Source organism: Bos mutus, chromosome X (assembly GCF_027580195.1).
Source record: "Bos mutus isolate GX-2022 chromosome X, NWIPB_WYAK_1.1, whole genome shotgun sequence".
Classification (NCBI taxonomy): domain Eukaryota; kingdom Metazoa; phylum Chordata; class Mammalia; order Artiodactyla; family Bovidae; genus Bos; species Bos mutus.
The window spans coordinates 86,958,565-86,977,614 of NC_091646.1; the positions used below are offsets into that span (position 1 = coordinate 86,958,565).

Consider the following 19,050-nt stretch of genomic DNA (forward strand, 5'->3'; position numbering starts at 1 on the left):
CCAAATATATGTATAATTTATATTTTTAGCTATAGTAATTTTCCAATTTTATTACAAATGGAAAAAAATCAGGATCTTAAATAACGAGTAATTTTTTAAACAAAATAAGACAAATAATTAAATTTAAATTAATGAAAACAATTCCCAAGTACCCTTTAACAGAAGATAATTAAAGAGTTTCTAGGAACTAAAGGAAAGGAACATTTTCACTATGTGAATTCTTTCAAATCTAGGTGACAAAATCCGAAGCTATTGTTTAAATCTTCTAAAATTGCTTTATAAGAAAAGTTGCCAGTGTAGTTTTAAAAAGAATGTGTCATGATGATACAGCTAAGAGTAATACATTCAACTTTAAGTTATTAACAACCTCTAAGGGTGCTCAATTATATAATTCCTTCCATTTCTAAAGCCATTTATCTAAGAACAATGTTTCTTTTCACATAAACAAGTATTTATTATACATCAACTGCTTAATTAACCCAGTAAACAACTCAACTTTCTACCCATTAAATTCAAGACTATCACTACTGCATGAAGTGGTTTTAAGGTATCTTTCTTAAAATACTCCCAATAACACAAAATAATAGGTTTATAATCAAATCATTTTATACATCAATTTTCTGCTGAATGGTAAGTGAAAACTGCTTACATGCATTAGGATATCCAGCTTAGTAAGTTGCCCTTTACAATAATTGTTTTCAAATAATTATGTTTAATAAAATTCAGTTTGGAAACCTACTTTTCACAGAAGTCATTCAGAACACCCCAGTAACCTTCCGGAACAACAAACCATTCACAGTCACCTGGACCAATATTAATGTTAACTGAACAGAAATTGTTATTTTCTTGATGACCTGAAATGTGAAAAGAAAAAATAATCAGCATACAATAAATTCTATAGAAAAATGTGTCTTAGACATGTTCAACAGAAAATGCTCCTGTGTTATTCAGTTATTCAGTATATGTCAAGTCTTAGAGCTGAGTATGGTCAACTCCTAACTTTTTGAGTAGCAGCTCTGTGGAAGACAACCTAAATCATGGTTAAAAGCTTAGGTTGTGAAGCCAGGTTCCTTGGCTTAGTTATTATGTGACACCGGGCAAGTTTCTAAACCTTTCTGATTCAGTTTCCTATAAGATTAGGTGATAATGATTCCAGTAAGTCAATGGGTTGTTCTGAGGAACAATGAAATAAAGACTGCTTTGAATACTGCCTAATACATGGTAAGTAATAAATATTAGCTATTACTGATATTATTACCACTTCTTCCTTGTGAACTAATTCCCATTTCTCACAAGTAGCATTAGGACATCAGTAGAGAGGCAAGATGTCTGATTTTCAAACTGTATGCAGTGGCAGGAATGGTTCAACAAAAATGGCCGAGGAGGGAACTTGGGGAATTCGCCAGAAATACCAAACAATAAAAATAACAAAAACACCTGGTGAAAACTGTCAGAAGTAACCTCATCAGAAATCTGGACAATATAGTCAAAGGTTTACAGAAACAAACAACTGAGCAAAAGAAAAGTGACTTAAACACAGTAGGATATCTGTATGTCATTCACTACATCTCCATTTCTGCCACTGCTGTGACAGTGGACTTAAAAAATAGTACTGTGAATTCCTGGTGTGAGTGTCCCTGGTTCTGGAGGGAGCACAGTAGATCTTGTTCCCAAAGAATTCTGTTCTTCTGTTTTGTCTACCCTGCAGTTTCCCCAAAAGGCTGACAGAAAAGAGACTTCTCGTTCTCTCACCTACCTCAGAGCTCTATCAGCACAAGTATTTCAATGCAGGAGGACCTCCCAGAACATTGCAAGACTAAAGAACAAGCTAATGCCACCAAGGGCAAAAAACAAAACAAACAAACAAAAGAACCACCTGAAGCAAACAACAGACATCCCAAACGCTTGGATGGAAAAGCTGGGGAGTGAGATTTCATAGGAATAAAAGGCTTTGAAAAGTTCCTCTGGATACTGTAGAATTTAGAAGCCACATGCATGCCCAGGGCAAGAGGCATTTAAAGAAATCTGTCATATCACTACTGAGATAATTAATGGAAAGGACATTTCAGTGCCCATATATGACAAGGAATATAGTCTTTGTAAAAACAGTGTGACTACTACATATAAAAGGGATTCCATGTGGCTCACAGGGTAAGGGGTCTGCCTGCAATGTGGGAGACCCGAGTTCGTTCCCTGGGTCAGGAAGTTCCCCTGGAGAAGAATATTGCAACCCACTCCAGTATTCTTGCCTGGAAAATCCCTTGGACAGAGGAGCCTGGTGGGCTATAGTCCATAGGGTTGTAAAGAGTCGGACACGGCTGAGTGACTTCACTCTCACTACATATAAAAACAGATAACTAATGAGTACCTACTGTATAGCACAGGAAACTCTACTCAATACTCTGTAATGGCCTAAATGGGAAAAGAACCTGAAAAAGAACAGATATATGAATAACTGAAAAAAAAATGTGGAAAGTCACTAAATGAATAAACAACTATAGCCCATAACAAGCAACAGTAACAAACCTTAGAAAAGAGAGGAGAATCTGATTTCTGCTAACTGCCACAACACAATATTCAAAATGTCAAAACACTAGCTGAGCACTATGCTAAAGGGACAGAGGCTTCAGAGACCACATTCTACAAACACTCAAAAAATCAGTTTTCAACAAAACTCATGAGGTATGTAAAGAAACAAAGTATGGTCTAGTTATAGAAAGAAAAAAAAAAAAAAGAAATTAACAAAAGGTATTCCTGAAAAGGCACAGACACTGGACTTCAGAGACAAATACTTTCTATCAACTATCTTAAAATATACTGAAAGAGTTAAAGAAAACCATGTGCAAGAACAAAAGGAAACAAGGAGAATGATGCCTCAACAAACAGATTATCAATCAGTTCACTTCAGTCGCTCAGTCCTGTCCGACTCTTTGTGACCCCATGGACTGCAGCACGCCAGGTTTCCCTGTCCATCACCAATGCCTGGAGCTTACTCAAACTCATGTCCATTGAGTCAGTGATGCCATGCAACCATCTCATTCTCTGTTGTCCCCTTCTCCTAATGGCTACTCCATTTCTTCTAAGGGATTCTTGCTCACAGTAGTAGATATAATGGTCATTGAATTAAATTCACCCATTCCAGTCCATTTTAATTCACTGATTCCTAAAATGTCGATGTCACTCTTGCCATCTCCTGCTTGACCACTTCCAATTTGCCTTGATTCATGGACCTAACATTCCAGGTTCCTATGCAGTATTGCTCCTTACAGCATCAGACTTTACTTCCATCACCCGTCACAACCACAACTGGGTGTTGTTTTAGCTTCGGCTATGTCTCTTCACTCTTTCTGGAGTTATTTCTCCACTGATCTCCAGTAGCATTGTGGGCACCTACCGACCTGGGGAGTTCATCTTTCAGTGTCCTATCTTTTTGCCTTTTCATACTGTTCATGGGGTTCTCAAGGCAAGAAGGTTCTCAAGGTTTGCCACTCCCTTCTCCAGTGAACCACGTTTCTTCAGAACTCTCCACTATGACCTGTCCATCTTGGATGGCCCTACACGGTATGGCTAATAGTTTCATTGAGTTAGACAAGGCTGTGGTCCATGTGATCAGTTTGGTTAGTTTTCTGTGATTGTGTTTTTTCTGTGTAGTTTTTGTGATTATCAATGAAGAAATGCAAATCACAATAAGGAATGAGATAAAAGTTTAAAGCTGAAAAAAACAAATGAATTCAGTTCAGCAGATGTGACCAGGAGAAAGAATCAGCAAATTTATTGACAAGTCAAATGAAATTATATATTCTGAGGAGAAGAAAGAAAACAACGAAAAAAACCACAAAGACTTTAGGAGACCCATGGGACACAAGCATGCACATGCATTGTAGGCGTCCCAGAAGAGGAAGAGAAAGGGGCAATAAGAATATTTGAAGAAATAATAGTAAAAAAACTTCCCAAATGTGACAAAACACATGATTCTCCATATCCAAGAAGCTCAAGAAATTCTAAGAAAGATAAATTCAAAAGTATTCATCCTAAGATAATAATACTGTATAAAGGCAAAGAAAATCTAGAAAGCAGGAGAAGAGAAGTGATTGTGATATAAACAGGATTGTCAACAAAACTGCTCTTTTTGTAATGGAAACCATGGGGTCCGGAAAGCAATAGCTTAACATATTTATGTTGCTGAAGAGAAAAAAAAACTTAACCAAAAAAACTGAACTAAAAACCTGGCAAAACTATTCTTCAAAACTAAAGGAGAATTTTGTCAATCTGCTCTATAAGAAATGCTACAGTTTTTCAGACTGAAATGAAAGAATATAAGACAGTAACTCAAAGCTCTATGAAGAGTAAAGGACTAAGTTGAGGACTCACACTTCCCAATTTTAAAAATTACCTCAAAGGGAATCAAACCCGTGTGGTATTGGAATAAAAATGGAGATAAAAATCAATGGAACAGTATCAAGATTTCAGAATTAAACCCATACATCTATGGTCAACTGATTTTCAACAAGGGTGTCAAGGTCATTTGATAGAGGAAAAAAATAGTTTTTCCAACAAATGGTGCTGGGAAAACAGGTTAGCTATATGTAAAAGAATACTGTTGGACCCCTGGCTCATACTGTACACAAAAAACTAACTCAAAATGGATCAAAGACCTAAATCTGAGAACTATAAAAATCTAAGACACAAATTCTTTACAATTTTGGATTTTGCAATGTTTTCTTAAATATGACACCAAAAGCATGTGATCAAAGAAAAAAACTAAACCATTAAAATTTAAAAACTTTTGTACATAAATGGACACTATCAAGAGAATGAAATAATAACCTACAAAATGGGAGGAAATACTGCAAATCACGTATCTGATAAAGAATTAATATCCAGACTATATAAAGAACTCTTACAACTCAACAACAAAAGGGCAAACAACTCAATTAAAAAATTAAGAAGGAACTAGAGACAGACATTTTCCCCAGAGTAGATATACAAACGGCCAACAAGCACATGAAAATTAAAACCATACATACACACACACTAAAAGTCAAATCTGCTGGGTCAGCTATAAGAAAAAAATGGAAAATAAGCAATGTACACAAGGATGTGGAAGAAAAATTGGAACCTTTGTACACTGCTGTCAGGAATGTAAAATGGTGTAGCTGTTGTGGAAAGCAGTTTCGAAATCCTCAAAAAGTTAAACACAGAATTGTCATATGACCCAGCAATTGTAATACTAGGTATATAATGAAAAGTATAAAAAAGTATTCAAACAAAACCTTGTACATGAATACATGAAACACTGTATTCATAACAGCTAAAAAGTGAACATCCCAAATGCCCCTCAACTGATGAATGAAATAAATTGTTCTATATCCATATAGTGGAATATCTGGCCATAAAAATTGAACCTCTGATACAATATGGATGAACCTCAAAAACATGCTAAGTGAAAGAAGCCAGACACAAAAGGCAATATATTGTATGATTCCATTCACATGAAACATCCAGAACAGGTAACACTATTATACGGCTAGAAAGAAGAGACTAGATGTTGTCAGGGGCTAAGAGGAAGGGAGAAATGGGATGACTACTTAACGGGTCTGGGGTTTCCTTACAGGCTAATGAAAATGTCTTGGAACTACACAGAAGTCATGGCTACACACCATAGTGACTGTATTAAATGTCAATAAACTGCATACTTCAAAGGGTTTAATTTTGTTATATGAGTTTCACCTCTATTAATAAAAATGTAGCTGCTCTTGCCACACTCTGTGCACACAACACCCTAGTCTTCTATGTATCACAGCATAATGTGAAGATAGTACTTGTAATACTACTGTCTCTTATCACAGGTAGATGGCTGGAAGTATTCATGGCATGAACTCTAAGTAAAATTAAGCTGTAATTAAAATTAGAGACATTGGGATCCCATCATCTAACTAAAAACCTTTTAGGGTAGAACCTGAGAGCATCTCTAGTTTAAAACATAGGCTGATCATAAAGTCCATTAAAGCAGGTAACATATTTATCTAGGTAAATCCAAGAACAAAGTGCTTGTCCCACGAAAAAGTATTCAAAGCAATTTAAAAAAATTGAAGCAAACTAATGAACATTTCTTCTAATACTAAGTTGTCTAATACAATAACCACTTAAGATATGGTAATGTGAACTGAGACGTGCAATAACTGCAAAGTATATACTGTATTTCAAGGGGTTGTTTCAATAATTTTATATTGATTACATGTTAAAAAGATTATTTGGTAATAACTAGGATAAAATTAATTTCATTTTTCATTAATGTTACTATAAAATTTTAAGTCACATTTAAGTCTGTTTAAGTCATATATATGACTTGCATTATATTCCTATTGGATAGCACTACCTTAAGGGAATTCTTTAGAAAATTCTTTAAGGTTCCATAGGACACTTTGAAAAACTATACCTTGTATACAAACCAACCAAAAAACCCCCAACATTCTAGACAGATGACAAATAAGTGATCTATCAAGTTTGCTTCCCCCTTGATTTATAATGAATAACTGCATTCTTTGATATAAGGATAATACTATTTGCATAAAATAATTCAAATTGATGAGAGAAAATTTCAGTTGAAATGAATTTTAATAGAATCAATCCAATTCAACATACATAAGAAAAATGAACTACAGAGAATTCAAATAACTTGCTTAGCATTTACACTGGTGTCTAAATGACAGAGTAAGGAGTAGATAGATCTTCTACCATTTATTCCAGAACTGTTTCTACTTTATTCAACTATTCATAAAATATCACAGAATTGGGCTTCCAATGGCCTGAGGACACAAACTACAGCCTAATAGTATTAATCCTGGCTGTATACTAGAATTCTCTGAAGAACTTTTATTTATTTATTTTTTTTAAATATGGATGCCCGGCTCTCGATCTCCAGATATTAGTCAACTACACATATTTTAAAAGCTTATTAGAAAAGAATGAGCAGCCAGAACTGGGAACCTCTGACCTACTTTACCCAGAAGCAAGCATGCTGCTGCTGCTGCTAAGTCATTTCAGTCGTATCCAACTCTGTGCGACCCCACAGACGGCAGCCCACCAGGCTTCCCCGTCCCTGGGATTCTCCAGGCAAGAATACTGGAGTGGGTTGCCATTTCCTTCTCCAATGCATGAAAGTGAAAAGTGAAAGTGAAGTCACTCAGTCTTGTCCAACTCTTAGCGACCCCATGGACTGCAGACTACCAAGCTCCTCCATCCATGGGATTTTCCAGGCAAGAGTACTGGAGTGGGGTGCCACTGCCTTCTCTGAGAAGCAAGCATAGGCCTATCTTAAAACAATTTTTTAGGTACAATTCAATGAACAGGTAATAAAGAATGAAGCAATCTGATCTTCAAACCATGGCTACTCCAAGGAGCAAACAGAAACACCTGAGGATGATATGCAGCTTGTCAGCATTGGTAGAACTAAACTCTTCATCACCAACACCCATCCTAATTGTTAAATATTTTGAACATCACCCTCTGAAATTTCGTATCAATCAAAAGGAGCACAAAAAACATGATATATTAGTGCTGGACGGAATTCTAAGTCTAAAACTAACATAACTTCATTTTACAAATGGAAAAAAAAGACCCAGAGAAGAAAAGTGACTTGTCAAAGTGACAAGCCTGCTGCTGTTGCCGCTAAGTTGCTTCAGTCGTGTCCGACTCTGTGCGACCCCATGGACTGCAGCCTACCAGGCTCCTCCACCCATGGGATTTTCCAGGCAAGAGTACTAGAGTAGGGTGCCATTGCCTTCTCCGAGTGACAAGCCTAGTTGGTGGTAAAATCTGGACTAGACACCTGGACGAGGTTAGTAATGTCTCCACATCAAGTGCTGTTGTAAACTGTACACTGCAATCCAACAAGGGGATTGCAACATACACTTTCTTTGTTAGATGAAATAGAAGGCAATGGATTAGAAAATACATTATTCCAAAAAACTGGTTTTGCACTGCCATAATATAAAACATATTTCTTATCATGATTGTGGTAAAAGTTCAGGACAACCCTGCCACTCTGCAGTAGATGGGATCAAAAATAGTCTTTAAGTCACAGAGACTTCTTTTCCCAGGAATACTCCAATGATCAAGTTTCCAGATTACACTGTTGTTATTTCAGGGATATTACACTTTTAAAAAGATACTACCAAGGGGGGAAAAATATTAATAATCTGAGCTCAGTTCAAGAGTCATATCTTGTAACAGAAACAACTCTACCAGTTTCATTCATTATAAATGAAAAGAATCCAGGTCTCTCTTGCATGGTTCACATTTTGATCAATTTGTGTGTCAAGTGTTAGTTCATAAAAGTTACCTGGTGTTCTGCTTCCTGGAACTTTCATGTATAGTTGAACTGTGTTCATACCCAGTATGGTATGACCAACGTGGCTTAGAAGATTTCCTGCTGATACAACACGCACAAAAGCAGGAAGTTTAGTCAGCTCATGTAGCTGCAATTTCCACCTGCAATAAAAAAACAGATCGAATGAAACCCTGCTATAAATATGTATAGTAAAAAACTTTAAGAACCTTATGTTCCAATCAGAAAAACAATCAAATCTATAAATATTTTACTTCCTGCAAACAATCAAATCTATAAATATTTTACTTTTGCATAGGAAAACTCTGGAATACTTAAATTTTTAAATTTTGCAAAGAAAACATCCTAACAAAAAGCATAAAAATTAAAGAAAAAAACTGACTTCCTTATTTTTATAATTGTATAATTTTATTTTACAAATATATTTTTATATAATTATAATTTTGTGATTGTGCAACAACATACAGAAGGGTCTTGAAAATGTATACAAGAGTTTTAAGTCAAAGAAAATAATTGTAAAATCTAGCAGAAATAATTTGGCTAAAACCTGCATATTAATTTAGAAAAATGACAAGGAACAAAACAGAAGAGGAAACTAGACAATTCTCAGTCATGCTAACAGGACACCTCTTTGTATCAGTTAACAGAAACACTACTAGAAAGACTTACTTTTTGTCATCAGACAGGTCAATGTTGGTCCCAAACTTTATGGTTTTAAAGGGTCCTTTCCTTCTCCTCCCAGAACTTAGAGAGAGAGACAATATTAGAAACATGCCTTTTAAACAGAAATACTAAGTGGACATTACAAATTACTTACTTATCTGAAGATGTAGATTCATTATCTGAGTGGTCTTTATGGTGACTTCTTTTCTCATTCTCTTCCTGTAGATTAAGCAAAAAGAATTCCAGCTTAGTATTTATTCTGCAACCTTTTTACCATACAATTGAAAAGTTTACATACAGATCAATGGTGGAATATTGAAACTAAGTTTCTATAGACCTCTCTCACATGAAAATTTCTTCAAAGACCACATTAAATAGAAAGCCAGGCAAAGTCAAAACTCACTGGGCATGGTATCTAACCCCCTCCACCAGCCACATAGTCTTCCTTACTAATATTCTCCTATAAGGAGAAAAACCATTGATTCTCTATAGAGAAAACCTGTAGTTCCTGCTCCATTCCTCCCCACTTTCAAGAGAGGAAACTTAGGTTGAGAGGCCCAGAAGTGGCAGCCTTGATTATAAATTTCCTCAACTAACAGAAGTGCGCATGTATATGTAATTATATATGTATGCAATGCATATGGAAAGGCAGAGGGTAAGATTTTCTCTATTCTTTATTATGGACAAATATGTGAGAGTTATTTCTGGTATAAATCTTTTTTCCCTCAAAATGAATTATACGTGAATTATAAACACAACATTAGCAAGTAAATTAAATGCTGGACAAATACAAGAGCTTTTCAATGCAAATATTACTATTATTTATGATTTCCTGTCACTGACATGGTATCTTTTTACCTCTGTTCTACAATTTCTGACTTAGGTATGCTGCTGCTGCTGCTAAGTCACCTCAGTCGTGTCCAACTCTGTGACTACATAGACGGCAGCCCACCAGGCTCCCCTGTCCCTGGGATTCTCCAGGTAAGAACACTGGAGTGGGTTGCCATTTCCATCTCCAATGCATGAAAGTGAAAAGTGAAAGTGAAGTCGATCAGTCCCTGTCAGACTCTTAGCCACCCCATGGACTGCAGCCTATCAGAATCCCCCATCCATGGGATTTTCCAGGCAAGAGTACTGGAGTGGGGTGCCACTGCCTTCTCCAATACTTAGTGACATTTCTGCCTCCCTCCCTTTAAATGTACATGCTTTATAAACATTTATTAAATTTTTCACATGTATCCAAAGCACACACAAAAACCATTGTTTCTTTGATTATGGATCAATTTCTATTTAAATACTTGCCTCTCATCATCTTCTTCCAAAAATTCCCTTGATGATCTCTGAATCCTGCTTATTATCTATTTCTTTTCTGACCATAATACTACCATGGAGTTGAAGTATCTCAGAAGTTTGAACTAGAGAGATTTATATGAACAACAAATTTACTGCAACTCATATAAGTTGCAGGATAGTTTTTATTAGATGACTTTCTCTATATGATATAGGGAGTGGTAGTGAGAAAGGGACACAATCATATGATTAGCAGGTACAAATGTTGCCTAGATTGAAAATGTGAACTCAGGGCAGAATTTTAAACAGAGATAAGCAAATCTAATGAATTGCAGATAAAAGATTTGCAGGAACAATTAAATTTCAGCTGTGGGATATGTACAGAACAACTTAGTACAGACAGATAAGTGTTTCAGTAATACATTTAATAAAGTCACTTTTATGGATGTTTTATGTTCACTTTGTAGGAGAATTCACAAAGTTCTCATTTCAGTCCTAAAGGATTTTAGTAATGCTTCATTGCTGAAAGGCCTATGAATCTTAATAGCAATCCTGATTATTTTTCAAAGTTTCGTTCCTTAATTTTCTGTGTATTTTGAAATAATTTACGTCTCTCTTGGAGTTTTCTCTTTCAGACTGAGATGGGTAATGCTTCCTGGGAGAGTTATGTATCAGATAATACTAACCTGATAGTTTAATGGGAAGGCATAAGACAAACAACTCTGAAGCATATAGCAAACTTGAGGCTTAGTTTATCCTTTAATATCAGCAGTTCCCAATTAGGGATAATTCTGCCTCACAGGGGACATTTGGCATGTCTGGAGACATTTTGATCGTCAAAACTGGAATAGGGAATAGGGAATAGGGGGTGTGCTATGGACATCTAGTAGGGAGAGGCCAGGGAAGCTAGTAAATACTCTGCAATACACAGGGCAGCTCCCCACAACAAAGAACTATCCAACCCCAAATGTGAATAATGCCAAGGTTAAAAAACACTTCTTTAAATAGAAATATCCCAGAAATAACAGAGACACCTCACTAGACAGTTACAGTATTTATCAACCCATACGTTTGCTTAGACTTAGTAGTAAGAGTGAACTAGATAGCATTTATAAAGTTTTATAAAAATAAGAATAATAAAAACTATTTTATGTAACAATAAAATAATGAGATGCTTACAAAAGCTCCTTTCAAAGCAAAACAGTATAAAATAAAATAACAATCTCAAAATAAAATAATTTTCAGTAAGTAAATACTTACTCTCAATGATTCCTGGAAAGAGGAGGCCTGGTACTGTGCATATTTAGCAATTGTAGTATGAGATCTATTACTTTCACAATGCCAGATTTTCTTTGTTCCAGTGGGATCCCAGTTCTCATCTGCTGGCTGCAACAACTGTGTCCTCACTTCCACCATATGTTCATTGTTAGCTTCTACCAAAGTTTTGGTAGAGAAAAGTCCCAGGTCTTCATAAATAAATAAATGTAGTTAATAAATAAAAATATATTTGGAATAATATTTTTAAAAGTGCTTTTATTTTTCCTTTAAGTAAAAAAGAAAAATGTTTCATGGTACTCTTATCTAATTCCCCTAAAACACTAGGGCCTCTGCACACTTTGAAGCCCTGGACCTAACTGTCATGCCATCAACAGAGGGAGAAAAATCAAGGGGCCATGGAATGAAGTTTCACTCATTTATTCAATCTCTGAAAGTGAGAAGAACTATTTAGGAGGCTACTTAATAGTAATATCAAGTTTTACCTGAATCTTACATTAAAAATTTCTATTAGTCAACCTAAATCATAATTATGTAACAGCATAAAAATAAAAGCAGAATTAAAAAAGTAATACTCCCTCCCTCCTTCCTTCTCTTTCTCAGACAGGAAAATATTAAAATGAAAATGTGAAAAATTACAACAAAAGAATAGAAAAAAGTTTCTGCTAGTGCTTTAGAAGTTAATAGATAGTAAAGGAAATACACATACTTTTCCTTTTTCTTATTTAAAGCTTACCCAACTTAAGAGCTCCAGCAAGGCCACGTATTACTGTAACAGGGTTGTTTGGATTTGTACAAAATTGATGTAATGGAGGAAAGAAAGCATCACGTTTATTTTCCAACTGCAAAATTAAAATATATTGTTAGATCTCTATAAAAGCAGACCTTTTAGAAATTATGTCAAATTCACATTTTTACAATTTAAATAAATAATGCATTCTATGTGCTATTACTTCTATTTTTTATATTTTATAGTATTTTATCACCGTGTCTTTTGATTCTAATTGGAATTAGATAGTAACCACATACATTTCTCTTGTCCATTATATCTTGCACAAAACACGTGAGATGAAATTTAAACTTCAAAATCAAAACGGTTTAAATATTATTCAGCCTTAAAAGGGAAGAAAGTCCTATCACATGGTATAACGTGGATGAATCTTGAAGACACTTTAAATGAAAATAAGTCAGTCACAAAAAGAAAAACTGTGCATAATTTAACTTACATGAGGTATCTAACGTAGCCAAATTCATACAAATAGAAAACAGAGTGATGGCTACCAGGGGCTGGGGAGACCAGGGAAGAGGGAGCTGTTTTTTAAATGAGTATTAAACTTCAGATCTGCCAGATGAAAATGTTCTGGAGAACTGGTTTAAACAATAAGAATATACTTAATACCACTGAACTATACACTTAAAAATGGTTAAGATGATAAATTTTATGTTATGCGATCTTTATTAAAAAGGAGAGAAAAAAAATCAGTGTTTAAAATCAATAAAACTTTTCATTTGGGGTAGAAGTGGGGAAATGGGAAGATGGAAAGAAATAGGGTAGGAGGACCTATTTTGGAGAAAGATAAGTAAGAGTTGCTTTGACTGAACTCTTATCAACTTCCTATATAAGATGTCTAAATGTCTATTAAGTAAAACTAATCCTCAGTTCTAAATAATCTATTAAGTCTTTTAATGACATATCTATCATTGCATTTTATATTCAACACCTTTTTTTGAGGAAGGTAAGTATTTTTTTGGTAGATGGTTAAAACAGAATGAATGTTAAGGTTCTTACAACTAGTAAAATGCAGATTTAAAACACAGCTTACTTCAAAAAAGTTACTTTTTAAGTGGTTTTTGCCTAAATCTGTTAAAAATTAGGGGTAGTAAAAAAAAAGTATTTCGCGCTACTGTAATATAATTACAGTTAATGTCTGAGAAGGCAAGTTTTAAATGCTATTACAAAATCTTTTTGAATACATCGTTTTCTCCCAAAACATTCAAGCTGCCACCAATAATTTTAATGCTTCCTAAAGGGCATCCATATTGATTTAAAGCAAGATCTTACGAAAGACAGGTAGGTGCAAACACTGGTTTGATTTATTTCTAGTCAGTCAATTCAGACTCACATAAATACTAGGTGTAGGTGGATTCAACTTTTCCTTTGGCAAGGGAGGGTATGGTGAAGATGGTGGTCTTGGTGGCGGACATTTATCCAATAAAATGCTACTGTTAGATAAGCCATTTTTACCTAGGTTCCTTTAAAACAAAAACAAAAACAAAAAAAAAAGGGAGAATAAATCAGCTGTACATTTATTTAGAACACAGAAAAAAAATCTGAATTAAGTCTTAACTAAATTACTGGGTAGTTGAACAAATCCATAAGATTTGGATCCACCAGGAAAAAAACTGAGAACAATTACTCATTTTAGTAAATACTTCAGTAAATATAGGAATCAAGCTATCTCCCATTGAAGAAAAATAATAGAAAAGATACTGTGTGCTCAGTCGCGTCCAACTCTTTACAACCCCGTGGACTACACAGCCTGCCAGAAGCCTCTGTCCATGGAATTTTCCAGGCAAGAACACTGAAGTGGGTTGCCATTTCCTACTCCAGGGGATCTTCCCGACCCAAGGATCGAACCCACGTCTCTTGCTTTTTCTGCATTGACAGGCAGATTCTTTACCACTGAACCACCTGGGAAGCCAGAAGAAATACTATAATACATGAATTATTGATGATATTCCTTATACTGTTGGTCTTTTCCAATTTTTCTTTACTTAAAGAACAAACACAAACCCCAATTTCCTCACCATCTTCCATCATCAGATGCTTTCCATTAAATGTTAAACAATAACTTGACCAAAAAAGGTCTAGATAATTAGTAAAAATCTCTCTGCCTATGTCTCATCTCAGTAACCATAACAAGAATATCTTTGTGACAATTCTCAAACCTGAAAAGATCTTTTCTCAAATGTTGGAAAGAATTTTCTGTGAAACTCCTTGACAAAATTCGGCAAGACTCCAACCTACTGTATTTTATAGCAAATGACACCATTTTAAAAAATGAAGCATATAGTTCCTACCCATTCTATTATAATAGCTATTACTTACTAATATTTGGTGTTTCTTTTTCTTTAATGATGGTATGTTAATTAAATTATAAGTTAAAATATGGTAAAATTATGCCCAAACTGCAATTCTTTTAGTATAAGGAAGAAAAAGAAAGGTATTTTCTATTTCTCTAAGTTTCTACCCAATTTAGAAAATCAGCAAGATATAATTTTGAGCTTTCAAATCATTCCAGATTAACTAATTTACCTCACTCAATTACTGCATGTTCAAAACTAATCATTACATTAAAATATCAAATATTCTTAACATATTAAAATTTCAGATGAATTTGAAAATCGTAATTATGATAGAGTTTAAAAACTTAGTAATTTTACTTACTGAAGAAGGAACTAGCAATTTTTCATCATAAACAATAAAGGTTGAAATAAAATTGATTTTTTCTTATTTTGCTATGTTTTTCTAGCAGTAGAATTTTGTAGCTTTTGTAGCACTGGAAAAACCTTACAAACCAGTCTGTTCTCGTTGGCACTAATGAAAACTAAGGCCTGAAATTTCGCTGAGATGTTACACTATAGCATCACGGATGACGCTTTTTTAAATTTTTTCAACTACAACTCTAAGTAAAAATAAGAGTTCAATATAGGTATCAAAGAATGAAGTAAGTTTAAAATAATTGACTCTTTTAAAAAAGTATGTGAAATAGTCATTAAAGTGAAATTCTAAGTTCAACTAACATTTAAGGTTAGAGGTAAAATAAATGAATATTCAACTCATTACCAGTTTTCAATAATTCTCCACAGTGTATCTGTACATTTAAAGACAGACATGATATTTAATATCTTCAATTTAGGTATAAAACTGGTACTAATTCATGAACTCCACGGCAGTAGAAATTGCTTGGCTGGGACTACTAAAGAAACAATTCAAATATTATCATTAAACCAATGCCAAGATAAAATATTCACTTACAATTGCCACATAAATAAGTTTTCATGCTAAATCATGTATCAAACACTGTTCGGAATTTAAACAAAATTTCACTCCAAACACATAAAATTTGTTTGCCAGAGGAGGAGATGGATGTACTGTATAGTACATAATTAATATTTTGAGGAATTAGACCAAGTGTTTTAAGGATATGGATCAAGTATTAAATCTGTACCATAAAATAATATCTCATGCTAATTAAACATGACACAAAAATTTAAGCTTCTAAAACAGTTTGGACATTGAGAAATGAGGCAAGAATAAAGGGTTTGATTAGTCAGCAGAATTCTGCTTCTATCATTTGCACAGTTCTATAACAAAAGTTAGAAAAAAGCAAATGGGAAAGTAAATAAAAGATGTAGCCTTTAAGAGAAAAAAAGTGAGGCACGACTAAGAGCTGAAACTGATTCAGCCATTGGATGCTGCAATTTCAACTGTAAACCAAAAAAGAGGCAAAAGTATTGTAACTGCCTTCTGATGACGTACAGCACTGACCAGTAAGATGAACTCAACAAGAGTCAGATTAAAAATATCGAACACTTTAAAAACTAACCACATATGTGAAAATAAGAGGGTAGTTAGAATGCACTATGTGATCAAACTGTAGTTAGTAGTTTCTAACTATATTTCAAACACTGACTCCCTGCCTAGTGAGGACAAGTCTGAAACAAACAGCAATTTCCCTTAAGGAACTGTTATAGGTAGCTTCTATATAGTGACTATAACCTTTGTCCACTGAAAACACTAAACAACAGAGATGTGGTTAACAGGAACAGACTTGTATCTTTTGAACATGTATGTGGCCAACACTGTTCATAATACTTCAAGCCAAATAATGTATTTACTATAACAATCCAAATATATATATATGTTTAATAATCCAAAGTGGAGAAAGGCATTAAAGTTAAAGAAGCAGGTGCTGGAAAGGATTTAGACATTATCCCATTTTAAATCCTTTTCTCCCATTTTGAAACTCTTTTCCTGAGCAATGTAGATTACGCTATTTAGTCATTGCCCAATTATTTTATGGGCTTCCCTGGTGGCTCAGACGGTAGAGTATCTGCCTGCAATGCGGGAGATCCAGGTTCAACCCCTGGGTCAGGAAGATCTCCTGGAGAATGGAATAGCTACTCACTCTAGTATTCTTGCTTGGAGAATCCCATGGAAAGAGGAACCTGGCAGGCTTAAATCTTGGCTTAAATTTACTTTCAAATTTACTCTCATCATTTGGTAGAGAAATGAACAGTGCTCTGTAGATAAACTGGCCTATACTTTTAATTATCTTTGGTTATCAAGTTCCTAGACCATAAACAACAAGTCTCTTCCATCTATGTCACTTTCCTCTTCTAAGTTCTGGACCCCTGCTCAGCTCAGGATACCATCAACAGAACAGAAATGGCAAACAATATGACTACCATTTGCCATCCTAACTTTTCTCTAAGCCTCAGAAGATTTTTATCTCCAATTTATCAGAGCATTTTTTTCTTGCCTCTTCATTAGATAAACTGAGGCCCAGATTTACTGAAATAACCCAAGCAACCCCAGAGGTCTGTATTGTTTTGATGTATCTAGCTACTTAACAATATATATGTGTACACACACACAAATCAAGTCTCTGTAATAAGGCAAATTGTCATTAAGAGTTAAAAAATAAAAATAAATCTCTATAAAAAATGTACTTTAAAATTCTGAAATGAATTTATACACACACACACACACACACACACACACACACACCTCAAAACTGAGAGGAAAAAGTATAATCTTTAGTATTATACTTTTATAATCACAAATCACACCTAGTTACCCACAGCCTAAGACTTTATTAATGAAAACTTAAGGTAACTGCTATTGTATACTGTTTGTAACTTGTGCCGCCATGGAACTCTGACAATATTCCTCTCCAGAATACCATTAGGTCCCATACAGTCCATAATGTCAGTTTTGGACCTCTATATTTCCCCCCACTTTCTAGCAACTATCCTGAAGACTAGAGAGAGTGGAAAAGGGAGCAAGACCCTGATCCAGCACAGTGGTAGCAGCACTATCTAGGAAACGGGACAGAGGCCCCAGCAGCTGAGTGCAGAGCAGGTAGAGGGCAGTACAAACTGGCAGTAAGCCAAGGCACTGCATCTAGGGAAAGACCAGTATTGCACTTGATATGGATACTAAAACACATCTATTGTTTTTAGGCCCAGAGTTGAGTGAATGACTGACATTAAAATCTTATTTTCTAAAGAATCATAATTTAGAAATCCAGGAATCTCACATATACTTTAGAAGAAATTAGTCTGATTTAGAGATCATCCAGTGTGGTTTTAAGTCACTGAACATGCAGAAAATCTTATAGGGCAGATAAAATTAATTACAGAAGTTATCATGTTGTAGGCCACCGAGAAAAATGCTGCTAGCAATGTGGACCCAATAGGGAATACAATTTTCTAATAAAACATGAAAAAGATGTAATTTGTGCTTTAGTCTATGCCACAGAAAATAATGAAGAGCAATGGAATATGACACATAATCAGAAGGTATTTTAAACATACAAACTCAAATAGTTCTCAAAGAAAAAGAACCATAAGGTATTGACAGTACTGTACTAAAGTTTCAGTATCACTTCCATAGTACTTTCTAATAAAATACTCTGAATACTAGAAAGGACAACCACACAATGACTGCATTTACAGAGATGGTGAGAACTATTTTGAACTTTAAAAAGCATTTTAAAAGGTATGTTAAATAGTCAATGTAGACAACTAGAACCAATGTGTATATTTTCTATACTTTTAAAAGTGCAATCTATGAAGATAACAAAAAAGCTCTTTTTAAAATCCACTATAACAGTAGAGTTCAAACACAAAATTTAATATACTAGAAAATGCTTCAGAGTTCTTTCTTGTGTTTGTTTCAGGTATGTTAACTGCTGCTGCTATACTGTGCTCAGTCGTGTCCAACTCTTTGCGAACCTATGGACTGTAGCCCACCAGGCTCCTCTGTCCCTGGAATTTTCCAGACAAGAATACTGGGGTGGGTTGCCATTTCCTACTCCAGGGATCTTTCTGACCCAGGGATCCAACCCGCATCTCTTGCGTCTCCTGCACTGACAGGTGGATTCTTTACCACTGCGCCAGCTGGGAAGCCCTAAGAGCGTGTTAATTGACTTTCATTCAAATTTAGTCACTTATAAATAAAGAGGACAACAATTATGAGTAAATGGGAAAAAACCTAGATATGTGCCATGCAAAATGAAAAGACCATTAAGAATCTGTATGTATGTCCTCCAGTAAAGTTCCGCCTAATCCTTTGAATGGAGGGGTGGAGGAGACTAATTTCTTCCTAATTTCTGAGGCCCCATCCTTCCAAGCCTAGCAGAACATGGCTGCTTCTTTCAGAATGGCTGACAGTCTGTCATGTC

The 19,050-nt window shown here is 34.9% G+C and overlaps 1 protein-coding gene across 8 annotated transcripts in view; it reads right to left on the reverse strand.

The window, feature by feature from the left end:
• KDM6A (lysine demethylase 6A) overlaps positions 1–19,050 on the reverse strand; it is a 179,868-nt gene that overhangs the window by 19,712 nt on the left and 141,106 nt on the right. For all 8 annotated transcript variants that reach the window (XM_070366135.1, XM_070366141.1, XM_070366139.1 and 5 more), the window contains 7 exons: positions 13,702–13,831; positions 12,315–12,420; positions 11,564–11,769; positions 9,168–9,232; positions 9,020–9,094; positions 8,345–8,493; positions 740–854 (listed from right to left, as the gene is read on the reverse strand). In XM_070366135.1, the coding sequence (XP_070222236.1) occupies positions 740–854; positions 8,345–8,493; positions 9,020–9,094; positions 9,168–9,232; positions 11,564–11,769; positions 12,315–12,420; positions 13,702–13,831 (846 nt within the window). The remainder of the gene's footprint in view (positions 1–739; positions 855–8,344; positions 8,494–9,019; positions 9,095–9,167; positions 9,233–11,563; positions 11,770–12,314; positions 12,421–13,701; positions 13,832–19,050) is intronic.